The sequence below is a fragment of the Heterodontus francisci genome, chromosome 22 (genome assembly GCF_036365525.1).
Source record: "Heterodontus francisci isolate sHetFra1 chromosome 22, sHetFra1.hap1, whole genome shotgun sequence".
Lineage (NCBI taxonomy): Eukaryota > Metazoa > Chordata > Chondrichthyes > Heterodontiformes > Heterodontidae > Heterodontus > Heterodontus francisci.
In genome coordinates, this window is record NC_090392.1 from 60,217,937 (window position 1) to 60,236,033 (window position 18,097).

Here is an 18,097-nt window from a genome sequence, read left to right on the forward strand (position 1 = left end):
CATTCAGGTCCAAATGTTTATCCTCAGAACAGTCCAATTACTCAAACATAGAGCATGAAACACTTGCTCTGGTGTTTGGGATCACAAGGTTCCGCACCTACCTGTTTGCTGAGCAATTCACTGTGGAAACCGACCACAAACCACTGTAGGTGATCTGGCACAAACCATTGTCAAGCGCACCACCTCAACTACAGCAGCTTTTAGTGAAGATACTGGGGTACAATTTCGATGTCTGCTACAAACCGGCTACTAAAATGGTCACCTTGGATATGCTGAGCTAAACCTGAGCATGAATGAAGAAGTTCCACTGTATCTACAAGCAGACAGCGTGGACATTGAGGTGGAAGATGTGCTCAAAGTCAACTTATTGCATTTTGGTCAGCACAAATGTGACCAACTACAGTCAGAAAAAGCAAATGACCCCCAACTGAAGGCACTGTGGAGAGTCATCGTGGAAGGCTGGCCTGACACATTAAAAGAGGTGCCAGAAACCCTCAGATGCTTCTGGCCTTACAGAGATGAACTCGGTATCTCGAGAGGCGTCACCTTCAAGAGAAAACAAGTGATTGTGCCAAAAGCTCTCAGACAGGACATCTAGTCACAACTTCACCAAGGCCATATGGGCATACAGTGAACAAGATGACTGACTCAAGACACTGTTTATTGGCCAGGGATCAATAATGAAATTGAAAGGTTATTGAGGATATGTGAGGCATGCCAGAGCCACCAGCCACAACACTGCAAAGAACCTCTTCACCCTCACGAGACTCCGTCACTCCCTTGGTCCAAAGTCGCCACTGATCTATTTTCCGTTAATGGAGACGACTTTATCCAAATTTCCAATTATCAGACAGGTAAAAGATACTTCAAGCATGGTTGTCGCAGACACATTGAGTGCCATATTCAGTCTATTAAGTGCACCTGAAGAAATTATTTCTGCCAATGGGCCAAAGTATACGGGCAGACCTTTCAGGGATATGTGCACCAAATGGGGCGAAAACCATGTGACATCCTCACCACATTAGGTCTAATGGTCTCGCTGAGTGAATGGTGCGCAGTCAAAGCACTGATCCTAAAGTGTAGGACAACGAAACAAGATATTCATGTTGCCATTCTCCAACTCAGAGCTACACCTATGGATATGGGCTTACCATCACCAGCAGAGATCATGTATTGTAGACAAGTGCGGACGACTCTGCCAAGCCATCATCTGTCCAAATTCTCTGAGATGCAGGAGACACTGCTCAAGAAACAGGGGACAATGAAGATGCTGCATGACTGACATGCAGGGGCGGAACGACCTCGGCTACGTGTAGGACAAAAGGTCAGGGTCATACACACCACAATGAAAACATGGTTGCCTGCAGAGGTGTCCAGAGTAAGCGGTGAGCCTAGCTCCTACAAGATTACAACATCTAGCAGAGTGGTGTTGAGAAGGAACTGGAGCCAACTGAGGGAGGTCTACAGTGTTCCAATTGTGCAAGGCGAACCCAAGGGAGCATGCTCTGATGGTGGGGGTGCGTCAGGTCAATGCATTGACACATGCCTGCAAACCCACGATAGCCAAGGGTGAAATCCCTATCCCCAGAAGCTTATACCATAACCAGATCTGGAAAAGTTGTCAAACCAACACAATGATATATGGACTCTGAAGCCTCTACATTTGTAAATTTCACAATCTCTATTCACGTGCAAATAATTTTGATGTTACCTAATTTTATGTATTTTTAGTATTAGTATACGAGAATTATCTTTGGAAAGAATGGGGATGTTGTGTGATTGTCTTTAAGAGTGATGTCCCTTTAAGATCTTAGTATGCTAATGAGCTACATGCCAGGATGCAGTCATGTGATTACTTGCCAGATTCACTCTGTAACTGTAACACCAAGAGGCAGCTTCTGCAAATAGCTAGCTCTGTGCTATATATAATAATTAGCTGTTAATAAACTTGTTTAAGATCTTCAATCAACCTGGACTCCATGCATCTCATTTATGATGCAGCAGACAAAATAAAAAGCTTCTCATTACAGAATTCTGTGCGGACAAACCTGCGAAAAGTCTGTGGGCAGCTGGATGCGAGGTGAGGAGCGCTCAGAGCAAGGTCTGAGCCATACAGATTAATGTAAAAAGCTCTCCAGACCAAATTGATGAAGATCCCTAACTGTGAAAATTATATGTACTGATTTTAAGAACATTATTGCTGGGTAATAAATACAAATATATTTGTAATATTTAGTCGATTGTTGCAAACATCATACATCCGTAATCATTTACTGCACATGAAGTAAATAATTTAACAATTAGTTCTCTGCCTTTCGGGCCACCCTCTCACTCTCTGCTTCTTTATAACTCGGCATCAAAATCACTTGCAATTCAAATATAAATTCCATTTTAATAGCAGAAATACAGATACCACACCAAATTCTTCTAAGATTGCCATGGTTGGGAATTCCGGGATTAAAACCTACTGAACATTTTAGACTTAGCAGTTGGCAGGAAAAAAGACAGAAGCGCAAGGGAAGAGCCAACTGTGTAACAGCCCCGACAACCAATCTTTTTCTGCAGCACCTGTGGAAGAGTCTGTCACTCTAGTATTGGCCTTTATAGCCACTTCAGGTGCTGCTCCACAAACCACTGACCACCTCCAGGCGCTTACCCATTGTCTCCCGAGACAAGGAGACCAAAGAAGAAGACGGGAGCATTTTAAAATATGAGCTGACGACTTTGGTTAATATTTTCTTTTGATAGTGACTTTCATCAAATAAATTGTCGGGAAAAGCAGGTTCAGCAGAACTGAAGCTACATAGTTATCATTCTTATGGAGTAAACAATTTTAGGGGAAAATGAACCAGCATTCACCAATTTAGCCTTTGATGTAAAGTATTAAAAGCAAATTATATACAATGGAAGACACGTACTTTGATTCCTGCACTTCTGCATTTTAGAACAGCATCTGGTACACTTGAGCGAGGTGGATCGATCATAGACAGGAGGCCAACAAAGCATAAATTGGAGATTGGGAAGTTCCTGCTGTCTGCGTCAAATATGTACAAATCTGGATATTTTTCTTTTGGCAAGTATTGATGACAAAATCCTAAAAGAATTAAAAATAGTTAGTTCAAAGCTCACAAAATGTAATTAATATCAAATTTGTATCAAAATCGAAATAGTCCAGGGGAAGGTAAAAAAGAATGAAGAGGAAACTTTGGTTGATTTAAGGAAGAAAATTGCAAAATATTTAAAATTACATGAAGAAATTTGATGTCAAAAACCACAAATTTAAACTTGGCACACAAGAAAGGTAAATTAACATTTATTTGTGCTGAACGTAGCACCAGTCGACTTTTTAGACCCCATCAAATCTGCACCGGAAATTCTGCTATGAGATGGCCCAGGAAAATTAGGTGTAAAGTGGTTACTTCCATTTTGAGTCTGTCTAAAATCCACCAATAACTTATCTGGTTGTAATAATGCTAAAAAGAAAAATCTAGACCACTGTGGGTCATGGTGTGGTCACTGTATCTTTTCAGATACAAAGAGCCAATGGAAAAGATTCAGAGAAGTACAACTCAGTTTCAGAAATAATTGTTCATACTTATGAGTTATATGAAATATGAAAGAGACTGTCATATACTGAAATCAATGTTAGTTGAGTTAACATATTTGAAAGAAAGTGGATAAATTGTTAACCTTGGCACAAACTGGAACCATTAAGGTAGAAACAAAAACTAAAAACACTATAACAATCTTGGACTAGTCCCTGGATGAGCTGAATGTTTTATTCTCACTATTGTTAGGCAGATTCATTGAGCTAATTATTGTCCTCTCCAATTCGGACTGCAGTGGTTCAAGAAGGCAGCTCACCACCACCTTCTCAAGGGTAATTAGAGATGAGCAACAAATGCTGGTCTTGCCAGCGATGCCCACATCCCATGAAATGAATTTAAAAAGTAGATGATAAAATTCCAGTAAGATAATTTGTTCAAATTAAATGCCAAAATGAGCAGTGGATGGTGCAGTTCTCTTACCGAGAACTCTCTCACCCAGCCCTCCAAGTTCAATGTAAGCCTTCTGAATGACATCTATCTCGCCATCGTCCAGTGGAACCTCTCTGCCCTGAAGCATTATGGTGGAACAAGACTCCAAGATGTGCTCTGGCGCTCCCTTCATCACTAAGAGGAGACGTTTATCGTATGGATTGTTGGTCCTATGAATGGACAGCTAAAAATAAAAATGCATTAGTTAAACATCTACATATTTGTTTCATTTTTCTCAAAGAAGGAAAGAAAGTGGAGTACTTTATGAACTTTAACCCTTCTAGTTAAGAGTCAAAAAAAAATACAGCAAAGAAATTGGACCCTGCTACTCTTGTCGTTTAGATGCAAAGCAATAGCCAAGAAACCCCAATTTCATAGTGTCGCTTCCCATGTCCCAGGGGAGCCTGGAACACGTCTGACCTCAACTTGGAATGGATGATTTTTCCAAACATCCCTGGTGGCTGCCTAAACCAGGCCCTAACCCAATGTGATTGGGAGGCTTAACATCGGTTTTAGGAATCCTCTCCTAAATTAGATCGCACTGAGGTCCCAGGCCTGCTCCACTCAGGATCCTTCAGTGGTCGCTGGAGTTAAGTAGCAGCCACCAAAAAGTTATTTTTTCAGTTTAACATGCAGCCAGGAGGGGGAAACTGCCAGCCAACAGCCAACCTCCCATTCAGGTTATCCTTCCCCACCTCCCTCCCAGGACTTACCCGATGACAGCTGTTAGCAAGGAAAATGGCCATAAATAGATCTCCTCATAAAAATAATGAAATAAGGCCCGAGGCCCAATGTAGGATAAGCCACTCTTGGTTATATGTTTGAATACGGACCATAACCAATTCCTACCCCTGCATCTCTAGCATTATTAGTGCAAATTACATTTCTTTGTTATTATTGAAAGCTTAAACCTACCATTTCATTTTCAAATGCCACCCAGCTGTCACTGAATAATCCAATGCCTAATGTCTTGTGATCACAAAAATTACTTCTTCATGACGTCCATGGCTAATGTCAGCTCCACAGTAGGTTTGAGTTTCAAAATGATACATATCCAGAAAGCTGTCTTTATATAGATTAGATTAAAAGATCACAGAATTTTGGGCATAAGCGAGTTATTCAAGCAAGTACAAGAAGCCCAAAGTTTCCTTAAAACCCTCTGCCCGAACAAATCTCTGCTCACAAAACTGGCCTCATCCCCAAAGCTGAAATGTGATTACCTTCCGATTATACTTGTTCGGAGTATGTCTTCACATTGAGACCAGATTTTCAGGCCCAGCAAGAAAGATATTCATTCTTCTGCTTTTTTTAAAAAAAAGTTATCCTCACTGAAAATTACTTTATCACGTTTCTTTTAATGCATTGCAGGTTCTTAAACATGCTGTGCCTGATGTACAAGGCGGACCTGCGAGGGGACAAGCACCGGCGGGCAGGAGTTCCAGCCGCTTAAAAGAGGCTGTGCGGGGCCTGGGAAAGAGAGAGACCAAGGCAGACCTGCGAGGGGACAAGCACCAGCGAGCAGGGGTTCCAGCAGCTTAAAAGAGGCATACTTTCACACTCTCAGAGGAACAGCGAGAGAGTTCCACGACTGACGTCACAGTTCAGAAAGTGACATGTTGCAAGGGGAGGCAGCTGACTGGTAAGCAGGAACAGGTGGGTATTTCTACCCTTTTTTTTACAACTTTTAATAGCTGAAGCAAAAGTAAAGGTAGGGACTTTAGATTGTAGTAGGTAGTGATTGGAGTGGAATAAGGTCCCTAGTGTAAATAGTACTCTAAATTATAGGGAATAACTAAGGAGCTTAATCTAAGGGTAAGTCATGGCAGGAGAGCTCAGCCCCGTGGTATGCTCCTCCTGTGCTATGTGGGAAATCAGGGACACCAGTGTCCCTGGTGATCCTGTGTGCAGGAAGTGTGTCCAGCTGCAGCTACTGGCTGACCGCATTGTGCAGCTGGAGCTGCAGATGGATTCACTGTGGAGCATCTATGATGCTGAGGATGTCGTGGATAGCACGTTTAGCGAGGTGGTCACGCTGCAGGTAATGGCTGCACATGCAGAAAAGGGATGGGTGACCACCAGGTGGAGTAGTAGGCGCAGGCAGGTAGTGCAGGATTCCCCTGTGGCCATCCTCCTCTCAAACAGATATATCACTTTGGATACTGTTGGGGGGATGACCTCCCATGCGAAAGCAGCAACAGCCAAGTTCGTGGCACCACAGATGGTTCTGCTGCACAGTGGGGGGGGGAGGGGAAACACTGGGAGAGCCATAGTGATAGGAGATTCAATTGTAAGGGGAACAGACAGGAGTTTCTGTGGCTGCAAACGAGACTCCAGGATGGTATGTTGCCTCCCTGGTGCTCGGGTCAAGGATGTCTCGGAGCGGCTGCAGGACATTCTGAAGGGGGAGGGTGAACAGCCAGTGGTCGTGGTACATGTCGGTACCAACAACATAGGTAAAAAAAAGGGATGAGGTTCTGTAAGATGAATTTAAGGAGTTAGGAGCTAAATTAAAAAGAGGAACCTCAAAGGTAGTAATCTCAGGATTACTTCCAGTGCCACGTATTAGTGAGTATAGGAACAGGAGAATAGACCAGATGTATGCGTGGCTGGAGAAATGGTGCAGGGAGGGAGGGATTTAGGTTCCTGGGATATCGGGACCAGTTCTGGGGAAGGTGGGACCCTGTACAAGCGGGACGGGTTACACCCAGGCAGGACTGGAACCGATGTCCTCGCAGGAGCATTGGCTAGTGCTGTTGGGGAGGATTTAAACTAGAATGGCAGGGGGATGGGAACCTCAGTGGCGAGACTGAAGAGAAGCAAACAAGGATAGAAACGAAAGATAGGAATCAAAAAGGCAAAAGCAAAAGGCGTAGAAATCAAGGGCAAGAAACAAATAGGACCATAGTGTGAAATGATGCTAAGATGACTAAGAATGTTAAGAAGACAAGCCTAAAGGCATTGTGTCTCAATACGTGGAGTATTCGCAATAAGGTAGGCGAATTAACTGCGCAAATAGATGTAAATGGATACGATATAGTTGCGATTATGGAGACATGGCTGCAGGGTGACGAAGGCTGGGAACTGAACATCCAGGGTATTCAATATTTAGGAAGGACAGGCAAAAAGGGAAAGGAGGTGGAGTAGTGTTGTTAGTTAAAGAGAAAATCAATACAATAGTGAGGAAGGATTTTAGCTCAGAGAATCCTGATGTGAAATCTGTATGGGTGGAGCTAAGAAACACCAAGGGGCAGAAAACATTGGTGAGGGTTGTATATAGACCCCCCAAACAGCAAAGGTGATGTAGAGGATGGCATTAAACAGGAAATTAGAGACGCATGCAATAAGGGTACAACTGCAATTATGGATAACTTTAACCTACATATAGATTGGGCAAACCAAATTAGCAGAAATACTGTAGAGGAGGAATTCCTGGAGTGCATACATGATGTTTTTTTGGACCAATACATTGAGGAACCAACTAGAGAACAGGCCATCCTAGACTGGGTATTGTATAATGAGAAAGGATTAGTTAACAATCTTGTTGTGCGGGGTCCCTTGGGGAAGAGCGACCATAACATGATAGAATTCTTCATTAAGATGGAGAGTGAAGTAATTGAATCTGAAAATAGGGTCCTGAATCTAAATAAAGTAAACTATGAAGGTATGAGGCGTGAGTTGGCTATGATAGATTAGGGAACATTACTTAAAGAGTTGACAGTGGATAGGCAATGGCCAGCATTTAAAGAGTGCATGGATGAATTACAACAATTGTTTATACCTGTCTGGTGCAAAAATAAAATAGGAAGGGTGGCTCAACCGTTGCTTACAAAAGAAATTAGGGATAGTATAGGATCCAAGGAGGAGAAATATAAAATGGCCAGAGTAAGCAGCAAACCTTGAGGATTGGGAGCAGTTTAGAATTCAGCAAAGGAGGACAAAGGGATTGATTAAGAAGGGGAAAATGGAGTATGAGAGTAAGCTTGCAGAGAACATAAAAACTGAATGTAAAAGCTTCTACAGATATGTGAAGAGAAAAAGATTAGTGAAGACAAAATGGATCCCTTACAGTCAGGAATGGGGGAATTTATAATGGGGAACAAAGAAATGGCAGACCAATTAAATACATATTTTGGTTCTGTCTTCACAATACAGGACACAAATTACCTCCCAGAAATGTTGGGGAACATAGGATCTAGTGAGAAGAAGGAACTGGATGAAATTAGTACTAGTAGGGAAATGTTGTTAGGGAAATTGACGGGATTGAAAGCCAATAAATCCCCAAGACCTGATAATCTAGATCCCAGAGTACTTAAGGAAGTGGCCCCAGAAATAGTAGATATTGCTGGTCATTTTTCAAAATTCTATGGGCTCTGGAACAGTTCCAACAGATTGGAGGGTAGCTAATGTAACCCCACTATTTAAAAATGAGGTAGAGAGAAAACAGGGAATTATGGACCGGTTAGCCTGACATCAGTAGTGGGGAAAATGCTAGAGTCCATTATAAAAGATGTAATAGCAGAGCACTTGGAAAACAGTAGCAGGATTGGACAAAGTCAACTTGGATTTATGAAAGGGAAATCATGCTTGACAAATCTACAGGATTTTTTTGAGGATGTAACTAATAGAATAGATAAGGGAGAACCAGTGGATGTGGTGTATTTGGACTTTCAGAAGGCTTTCGATAAGATCCCACATAAGAGATTAGCGTGCAAAATTAAAGCACATGGGATTGGGGGTAAGGTACTGACATGGATAGAGAACTGGCAAACAGAAAACAAAGAGTAGGAATAAATGGGTCTTTTTCCGGGTGGCAGGCAGTGAATAGTGGGGTACCGCAGGGATCAATGCTAGGAACCCAGCTCTTCACAATATATATTGATGATATAGATGAGGGAACTAAATGTAATATATCCAAGTTTGCAGACAACGCAAAGCTGGGTGGGAGTGGGAGCTGTGAGGAGGGTGCAGAGTAGCTCCAGTGTGATTTGGGCAGGTTGAGTGAGTGGGCAAATATATGGCAGATGCAGTATAATGTGGACAAATGTGAGGTTATCCACTTTGAAGGCAAAAACAGGAAGGCAGATCATTATCTGAATGGCGATAGACTGGGAAAGGGGGAGATGCAGCGAGACCTGGGTGTCTTTGTGCACAAGTCGCTGAAAGTAAGCATGCAGGTGCAGCAGGCAGTTAAGAAGGCAAATAGTATGTTGGCCTTCATAGTGAGAGGATTCGAGTACAGGAGCAGGGATGTCTTGCTGCAGTTATACAAGGCTTTGGTGAGACCACACCTTGAGTATTGTGTGCAGTTTTGGTCTCCTTATCTGAGGAAGGATGTTCTTGCTATGGAGGGAGTGCAGCGAAGGTTCAAAAGACTGATTCCCGGGATGGCAGGACTGATATATGAAGAGAGATTGGGTCGATTAGGCTTGTATTCGCTAGAGTTTAGAAGAATAAGAGAGGATCTCATAGAAACCTACAAAATTCTAACAGGACTGGACAGACTAGATGCAGGAAGGATGTTCCAAATGGTGGGGGAGTCCAGGACCAGGGGTCACAGTCTAAGGATAAGGGGTAAGCCATTTAGGACTGAGATGAGGAGAGATTTCTTCACCCAGAGAGTGGTGAACCTGTCGAATTCTCTACCACGGAAAACAACTGAGGCCAAATCATTAAATATATTCAAGAAAGAGTTAGATATAGTTCTTAGGGCTAAAGGGATCAGGGGATACCGGGAGAAAGCGGGAACAGAGTACTGAGTTTGGATGATCAGCCATGATCGTATTGAATGGCGTTTCCACACAAATGATGGTTAAGAGAGTTGAAAGCTGCATTTTCATTAGAAAAGACGAAATACATGGTATGGGTTCGGCCCTTTCCTTGGACCCTGATTATTTATACTGATTTACACCTATATTGAGTGTGGTGGTATTCTATTAAAAATGTAAATAATCAATAGTGTCTGTACAAATACCCGCACCCCCCCCCCCCCCCGCCCCCCATGTGTAAATAATCAATACTGTGTAAATTGAAATGAACAACATGGGCTCGACTTAACAACTAACAGTAGTTAGAAATGTGGATTAGAGACTGATCACATACTTCAGTGCTAATACTGAGCTGTGACATTGGTGTGTGTATTTATGAGTTCTTCTGACAGATTCCTGGAATTTTAACAAATTCATACTCTCCTGTGCCTGGAATTTGTTGTACAGTACCTGGAATTTGTTGATAGAATTGAATGGTATTTCAAATATTTTGTGATTCTCCTCTCTGAATTCCATCACATTACCAAATACAGTTTCAGAGAACTTCAGAAGAGCACTTTCTGAGGCATCTCCAACCACTTCTCGCTGTGCATGCAAAAAGAGAAATAACATAACATTGATTGAAATAATGTCTCGTCAGAGAATGTCACCAATATTTATGGCAAAAGTACATTAACTGATCACTGTTCTGGGGAAATATTTCAGTACTGTCTTGGTTCTGTTCACCACTGGCTCGTGCTTTTATTGATAGCACTTAAGACTCTTAATTGAAGCTTTAAATTTTTCATGAGTCTTCAAGCCACATTTAATGGTAGATGGGTGTGACAAATAATGCACTTAGAATGATGGACATTAAATCAGTAAAGTGCAAATCAGAAGAGGTCATGCTGAAACTTTCCAGTCCATTGGTCCAACACGCACAATGTCCAAGCTTGGTCACCAAGCCACAAGAAAAAAACATCAGTGCTTCAGCAAAGCCATTGAGCAACCAAAGAATCAGGCTATAAGGGAAGACTGAAGAAACTTTAGCCTTGAATGGAGGTGGATGAAAAAGGACTTTATCAAAGTTTACAGGATATTAAACTGTAGAAACAAATGGTGAACTGTGAGTTACTTGACGATAAGAGACAAAACAGTAGAACAAGGGGATGTAGACAAAAATTGGTGAAAAATTTAGTATCCATGTCTGAAAACAAAACAAAAGTCACAACAAAAAAAATCAGCGTTTGGAATGGTCTGCCAAATAGGGTAACGGAGCTGAAAATCTGAGATGCAGTTGTATGAGATTGTACATTTTCTCCTCACATTAATTAGGTAAAGCAAGATGAATGCCCTTTCCTGTACTTATTTTGTAATTTTGTGTGACCTCTACTCTTCCACCCAAATTTGACTTTCACTCTGCTTGAGATATTTGGCCATCCATGTTTGCTGGATGTATCAGCCAACAGAGAACCTGGAACTATGCTTTCACAAAAAAGTAATGCTTTAATCTCATGTCTATACTTCTAGTAAAATTATCATAGAGGAAAGTTTACCCTGGAGTTTTTTGAGACATGTAGCTGTGATTTTAAATTTTAAAAAGGCTTAGTGAGCCTGCCTAATGTATTAAATGTTGTTAAACCTAGAAATATATTATTCAATGAATTAGTGAAAAACAAAATCAAATTTTCAATTTGGATGTCAAAAATACAGGTCCCTGCTGGCGACTGAATAACCTCCCTCCAATATCATAGTGTCCACCAAGCACAAAGTTTCTGGATCATTAGAAATGATCTAAATGTTCCATTTAACATCCAAGTTCCTTGACCTCATTCAGCTCTTTTCCTCTTTGATTTCCCTCCTCTCCATGTTCCTGCGATTTCCTCTCGACATCCCTAACATTTCACTCTCACTACCAAGCTCCAAGCTCCAATTATTCCCATAGCTCCAAGAAAGCAGTTTTGTTCCTATCATCCTTTATCTGATTGAGAATTTTTTTTAAAAGCCCCAGCTAATAAATAAAGCAAAGTTTCTTGAAAATAAAATAGTCGACTCTGCCATACCTTCATAATTGGGATATCCTCCTGCCCTGGTTTGAATTCTGCTCGATTACAAAGTGCTATAATCTTGGCCAGCGCTGTCCACGTCTGTGATGTTTGATCGAAGCTCTGAGCTGTGAATTAATACAATGCACATTCTCATCAGTGATTCTCTTTTTATATTTACTTATAATTGTTCAGCAGAAGAACGAACATGGTAAAAAAAATGATGAAACAAAATAAAATTTAAAAAGGGCCATTCATGCTCTGAAATTATTGAACTCAATGTTCAGTCTGGAAGGCTGTAGAGTACCTAATCGGAAAATGAGCTGCTGTTCCTCAAGCTTGCGTTGATGTTCAGTGGGGCGCTGCAACAGCCCCAGGATAGAAATGTGGGCATAAGAGCAGGGGGATGTGTTGAAATGGCAAGCAACTGGGTTTTTTTTAACCATGTGCCTGCCAACTGGGTTTTTCATATTTGTGCTTTTGGCTAGGACTGTTCATTATTGTCATGAACATTCTCTCTGCACTAATGCTTTTGTCTTAGCACCATTAGCACACTCTCTTTGCCTTTGCCCCATGACCTCCTTGACAGTTAATCTCTCTGGCCCTCTGTCCTATCACACACCTTCCTTTTTGTTCTCTTTCACCCCGCACCCCCCCATTCACTTTAATTGCTTAAAACCTATTACATATCTAACCTTTGCCAGTTCTGATGATAGGCTACTGACCTGAAACATTAGCTCTGCTTCTCTCTCCACAGATGTTACCAGGCCTACTGAGTAATTCCAGCACTTTATGTTTTTATTTCAGATTTCCAGCATCCGCAGTATTTTCTTTCATTGACTCTTCTGGCTGGCCTCCCATCTTCTAACCTCCATAAACCTGAGCTCATCCAAAATGCTGGCCATATCCCAACTCGCACTAAGTCCTGTTCAGCTGTCACTGACCTAGATTGGCTCACAGCCCACTAACAGCTCAATTTTAAAATTCTCATTGTTATTTTAAAATCTCAAGGCCTCATCTATCCCTATCCCTGTAACGTCCTCCAGCCCTGCAACCCTCAGACGAATGCGGTGATGCTCCAACTCTGGCTTCGCGTGCATTCCCATTTCTTTTAACCAACCACTGGTGACCACACCTTCGGCCAAAGATCTGGAATTTTCTTCCCAAACCTCTCCACCTCTCTCTCTTCCTTTAAAACATTGCATAAAAACCTATCGCATTGACCAAGTACTTGGTCACCTGTCCTATTGTCTCCTTCCTTGGCTCAGTGCCAATTTCTGTCTGATTACACTATTGTGAATCACCTTGGGATGTTAAAGGCAATACTAAATGCAAGTTCTTGATGTAACTCCTTTGTATCATAGAATAAAAATAGGTAGCCAAACAAAAACTGTGCACCAACTGCTGGGAAGATCATGTTTATTGTGGTATCATGCTTATTGTTTTTAAACATATATATAAGCCTGGAAATTGCTGATTGTTTTACAATGAACAAATGTTCAACTTGTGGTTTAGGCAACAGTACCTTTGGGAGTACAGAGCAGTGGACATTTAACCTCATGTTATCACACACTGATAAATTACTGTTGGAAGCTGGTAGCTAATCATCACTACAGGCACTGAAACCATGATTTAGCCAAGTTGAGCGGATTAATGCTGGCATCATGGGTGCTTAAATATAACTCGCACCTTTTTTCAAGGCTCACACATTAGAGTCTGTGCCTAACTCTCATTTCACACCATATTGCAGCAGAGGCAGCAGACTGCTTTGCTGCACTGACAGTTAAACTGCTACAAATCTGAGTTACAATGCAGAGCATTTTCTCTACAGGGGATTTTGGAGTCAGTGCCCCATTTGCAATGCAATGGGATGAGAATGACCAGCAAGTGTAGGAAAAGGCTGCTTGTAGTATAATAATGAAAAGTTATTCAATAAATTATTGGGGTTGGGGAGCAGGATGGTTAATTTTAGTGAAACCGATAAAGACGTTTGCAATAAACCCCTTGCTTGTGCTACTTTAATAGCTGTTAGCCTATTTAAAATATGTGAGTTAATAACCACATGAAGATAGTGCTGACGGGAATGTAACATGAATGCATCACCCAGCCCGCTAAAACTAACACTCAGAGAAAATTAAATCCTCTTGATGTTTGAAGTTATTCAGAGTTCAAATGATTGCCCTAGCAAAAAAAATGTGACCGTTTGAAATCACCTTTGGGCGATTGACCAACAACTATTTACTGAAAAGGATGATAAAGCTAAAATTCCTGCAAATCTTCTCCGGTCTGAAGAAAAGCGTCAGTTAGGGTGTCGGAACAGAATCAGTGAAATAAGGACAAAATAAACAGAGATTCAATCACATTCTTCCAGTACCTGACTCTACTTCGCTGGTATCTGCTGTTTGGCTTTGATTATCAAACCAAAGATGTGCTACAGTCATTCGATTCTGGGTAAGTGTCCCTGTTTTATCAGAGCAGATAACAGATGTGGAGCCCAGAGTCTCGACAGCCTCCAGATTCTTTACTAGGCAGTTCTTCTTGGCCATTCTTTTGGCTGTCAGGGTGAGACTAACCTGCGAATAAAAAGGGCAAAGATGAATTTATATTATTGTTCACTATCTGAGGTCATATTAAGGTGTGATAGAGATTTGAATGCATGTCATTAAATAACTCTGAATAACAAATGAACCAAATTTAATACCTACAGAACAAGGATAGTATGTTTTTACAGAGAAAACATTATCACATTGATGAAAAAAATACCAGGAACCCAGAAATTACACTTGGAGATACTTGGTGCATTAATTTGAAATTCCTTGCTATACTCTTTTAGCAGAAATAAGAGCTGGAGACAAACACATTGTATTCCACAATTACATTTTACAGCCCAGAACTTTAAAAGTAGCAAAATGTGCCAGTCAGAAAACATGGAATGGGGATCTTTGCCTAAAGCCCCATCTCCAAATATCCTGGCAAACTAACCCATCTTAAGGGGCCCAGTAAAGCTAATGCCAGTCCACATTGCATTGAAGGTCAAATGATAATTGAGGATGGATGGGCCCCTTTAATGAAGGACATAGCCATGGCCTAGGTCCAAGCAGATACCAGAGATATACCTGGTGATCTTGCATTTGCCTGTCAGTCCTTTGACTGAACCCATCCTCTGGTAGGGTGAGCGCTGGATGGCATTGTAACCATTGGGATATAGTCACAGGCTCTATATTGCAGCTTGTAGACAAAAAAATGTGCATGTTTCCTAATCAAGTGTCTCTAGATCTGGCATCTGATACCCACCCATTGCTTATATCTATTGTCCCGGGCAAAAATTCCTATTAAGTTTGCAAATTTCTAACCCACAAATAACAGAAGTGTGAATACCAAAAAAATGCTCCGTTACAACGCTGGGTGAGACAGTAAGCATGTGGCAGACTGCATTGATTATGATCTGATAGCAGAGGTTTTTCAACTATTAAATTCAGAATAATCACTCAATTTGGTTCAGTTAGCATGCTGAAGGGAGAGGGGATGATTTCAAACTGTTGGCCACCCGTTCCTCACCTGAAAAACGGGAGATTGGCAGAGGAAAATCTGCTGAGCTGTTTCAATTTGCAGGCAGACCTTTAAATGGGTGCCCAGAAAAGACAGGGGAGGGCTATTTAAATATGCAAATCAGAGTCCTGCGATGGCTGTAGCATCCCAACTGTAATTTTAATGTGCAAGTGGGCAGAGCATGCTCCATGCATGCTAATCCCATGCTGTATAGGACAGCGAATGGCCTAACCAGTGGTTTTTAAAGGGACCTTTGGAGGCCACTCAGGTAAGTTTTGACATTTTCATCTGGAGCCAGAAGGAGCATTGCCTCTCCTGGCCCCACAAAAATGTTTTGTCCCACTGTTGGCCCGTTCTCACCGCTCCCTCCACCCACTCTGAATCCACTCTCCTCTCCTCCCCCTACAGGTCCGAACTGTTAGCTGGCTCTGTGCAGAAGCCAGCCGATTTTCCATCATCGGAAACCATGGAATCACTGGAATTCTGCTCCCATTTTTGGCCGAAGTTAAAAGTCTGCCCGGCCTCCTCCCTCAGCCCATGGTTTTTCACCCCAAAGCTTCAAGAACCAGGGGAGATGACAAGAAAGGCCTGGTGTGGTTACTGTGAACTTACAGTGAGGGTGGCCAGTAGGCCTTCAGGCACGTTAGCAACAATGATGCCAATCAGGAAGATGATGGCATCTAGTAGTTTGTACCCCAGACTCAGCGCAAGGATGAAAAACACCACTCCAACAGTCACAGCTAATCCGGTTACAATACAGACAAAGTGTTCGATTTCATTGGCGATAGGAGTCTTCTCATTATGTACTCCTGATGCAAGAGATGCAATTGCTCCAATCATAGTTTGATCTCCTGTGTTGATCACCATGCCAGTGGCAGTGCCTTTTGAAATAATAATTAAAAGAATTACTAACAGGTGCATTTATGGAAAGATATTTTTAGTTGCAATTTGGCCTTGATTTTAATCCCTCCCTCACCATCCCCCCTACCCCCGATGACAGGTGGAAGGAAGTCAGAGTAGGGAATTAAAGTATCGGGATTGGGAAAACCCTGCTATATGGCCGAAATCCAGTTGGTGAAGGATAGTACTGGAATCAATCAATCATTTATTTACAGAGTGAAACAATACAAGCACACACCTCCTAACTCAATTCCACTCCAGTTTCAGTGAGTGTCTCTTCATATGTGCTCAACTGAAGCCCCAATTAATGCCCTCCACCTGCATATAATGGAACATAATTTTAAATATTAAAATACAAAATTAGGCCATGGAAGAGGCTCCCACAAAAGCTAGGCTGGGACCTAAATAATGTACTAAAGTCACGGCCTGATGACATAATTGGCCCTGCAACTTGAATTTAATGGTAAATGAGGGGTGGCCTGATCTGTGAGATTCCCAGCAGCTGATCTGAGACAGCAGCTGCCTGTGGCAAGTGGCTCATTTAACACTCCTTGTGCTTCACGGCGAGCAGGATAGCTCTCCCTCAAGGAAGTCTTCGGCCTCCCCAAGTCCTGATCTCCAGCTGCACCTACCCACCCCCATTTCTCCCACTCATCCTTCCCCCAGCCCTCTCACTCACTACCTGGAGCTGATTACTCCCTTCTCAATGTTGGGGACTGTCCCCAAGTGACCCTGGCTTTAACCTCATGCCGCCAGCGATCCTCCCACCCGCCAGCCAGGCTGTCAGTTTGGTTGGCTGCTGGGCAGGAGGCGGCCCTGCAATATTTTAATGAGACTCCATCTTTAAGATCAGCAGGACCTCCATGTCTCCAGCTTTGTCAGGTTTTACAACTGATTTTGGCTTTCTCTGCACCCTCCCCACATTGCCATTAATATCAGGGCCATAGAATCATAGAAATTTACAGTGCACAAGGAGGCCATTTGATCTATCGTGTTTGTGCCAGTGAAACAAAATCTCTCTTCACTCGAATGCTTCTTCCAATATTCGGAACGGTAGCATAGTGGTAATGTTATTGGACTAGTAATCCAGAGGCTCGGCAGCTGCAGGAATTTAAATTCAATCAATTCATAAATTGGGAATAAAAAGCTGGTTTCAGTAATGATGATCATGAAACTACCAGATTGTCATAAAAACACATCTGGTTCACAGTTGCTCTTCAGGGAAAGAAATCCGTTGTCCTTACCCAGTCTGGCGTACATGTGACTCCAGACCCACAGCAATGTGGCTGACTTTTAACGATCCTCTGAAATAGCCTAGCAAGCCAGTCAGTTGTATCAAACTGCTATGAAAAAGTCAAATAAGATTAAAACTAGGTGGACCACCCAGCATCAACCTAGGCACCAGAAACAACAATGGCACAGCCTGCCCAGCCAACCCTGCAAAGTTCTCCCCACTAACACCTGGGGACTTGTGCTGGATTGGATTCTATTTTCCGCTTTCCTTCTTTAACATGCTCCTTAAAACCTGACCAAGCTTTTGGCCATCTGTCCTAATATTGCCTTATGTGGTTCGGTGTCAAATTTGCTTTAGAACGGTCCTGTAGAGCATCTTGGAATGTTTTGTTACGTTAAATGCTCACATGGCCAATTTTTGTATCATCTGCAAGCTGCTTAATCATGCCACTACATTCAGGTCTAGGACAAAGAGTTGGATTACCTGAGGATAAGAATTTGCCTGACACCCAAAATGACCTGCTTATTCTTCCAAACTAAGCAAGTCTTCTCATTCCCTGGGAATCGTTTGAGGATTTGTTTCACATTA

General features: G+C 42.2%; 1 protein-coding gene across 1 annotated transcript in view; it reads right to left on the reverse strand.

The window, feature by feature from the left end:
* The window catches only part of LOC137381383 (potassium-transporting ATPase alpha chain 2-like), a 54,264-nt gene that overhangs the window by 21,990 nt on the left and 14,177 nt on the right, over positions 1-18,097 (reverse strand). Inside the window, exons 7-12 of the mRNA XM_068053887.1 lie at positions 15,988-16,256; positions 14,201-14,399; positions 11,845-11,954; positions 10,253-10,387; positions 4,029-4,221; positions 2,919-3,094 (exon numbers count right to left, since the gene is read on the reverse strand). Of these exons, the coding sequence (XP_067909988.1) occupies positions 2,919-3,094; positions 4,029-4,221; positions 10,253-10,387; positions 11,845-11,954; positions 14,201-14,399; positions 15,988-16,256 (1,082 nt within the window). The remainder of the gene's footprint in view (positions 1-2,918; positions 3,095-4,028; positions 4,222-10,252; positions 10,388-11,844; positions 11,955-14,200; positions 14,400-15,987; positions 16,257-18,097) is intronic.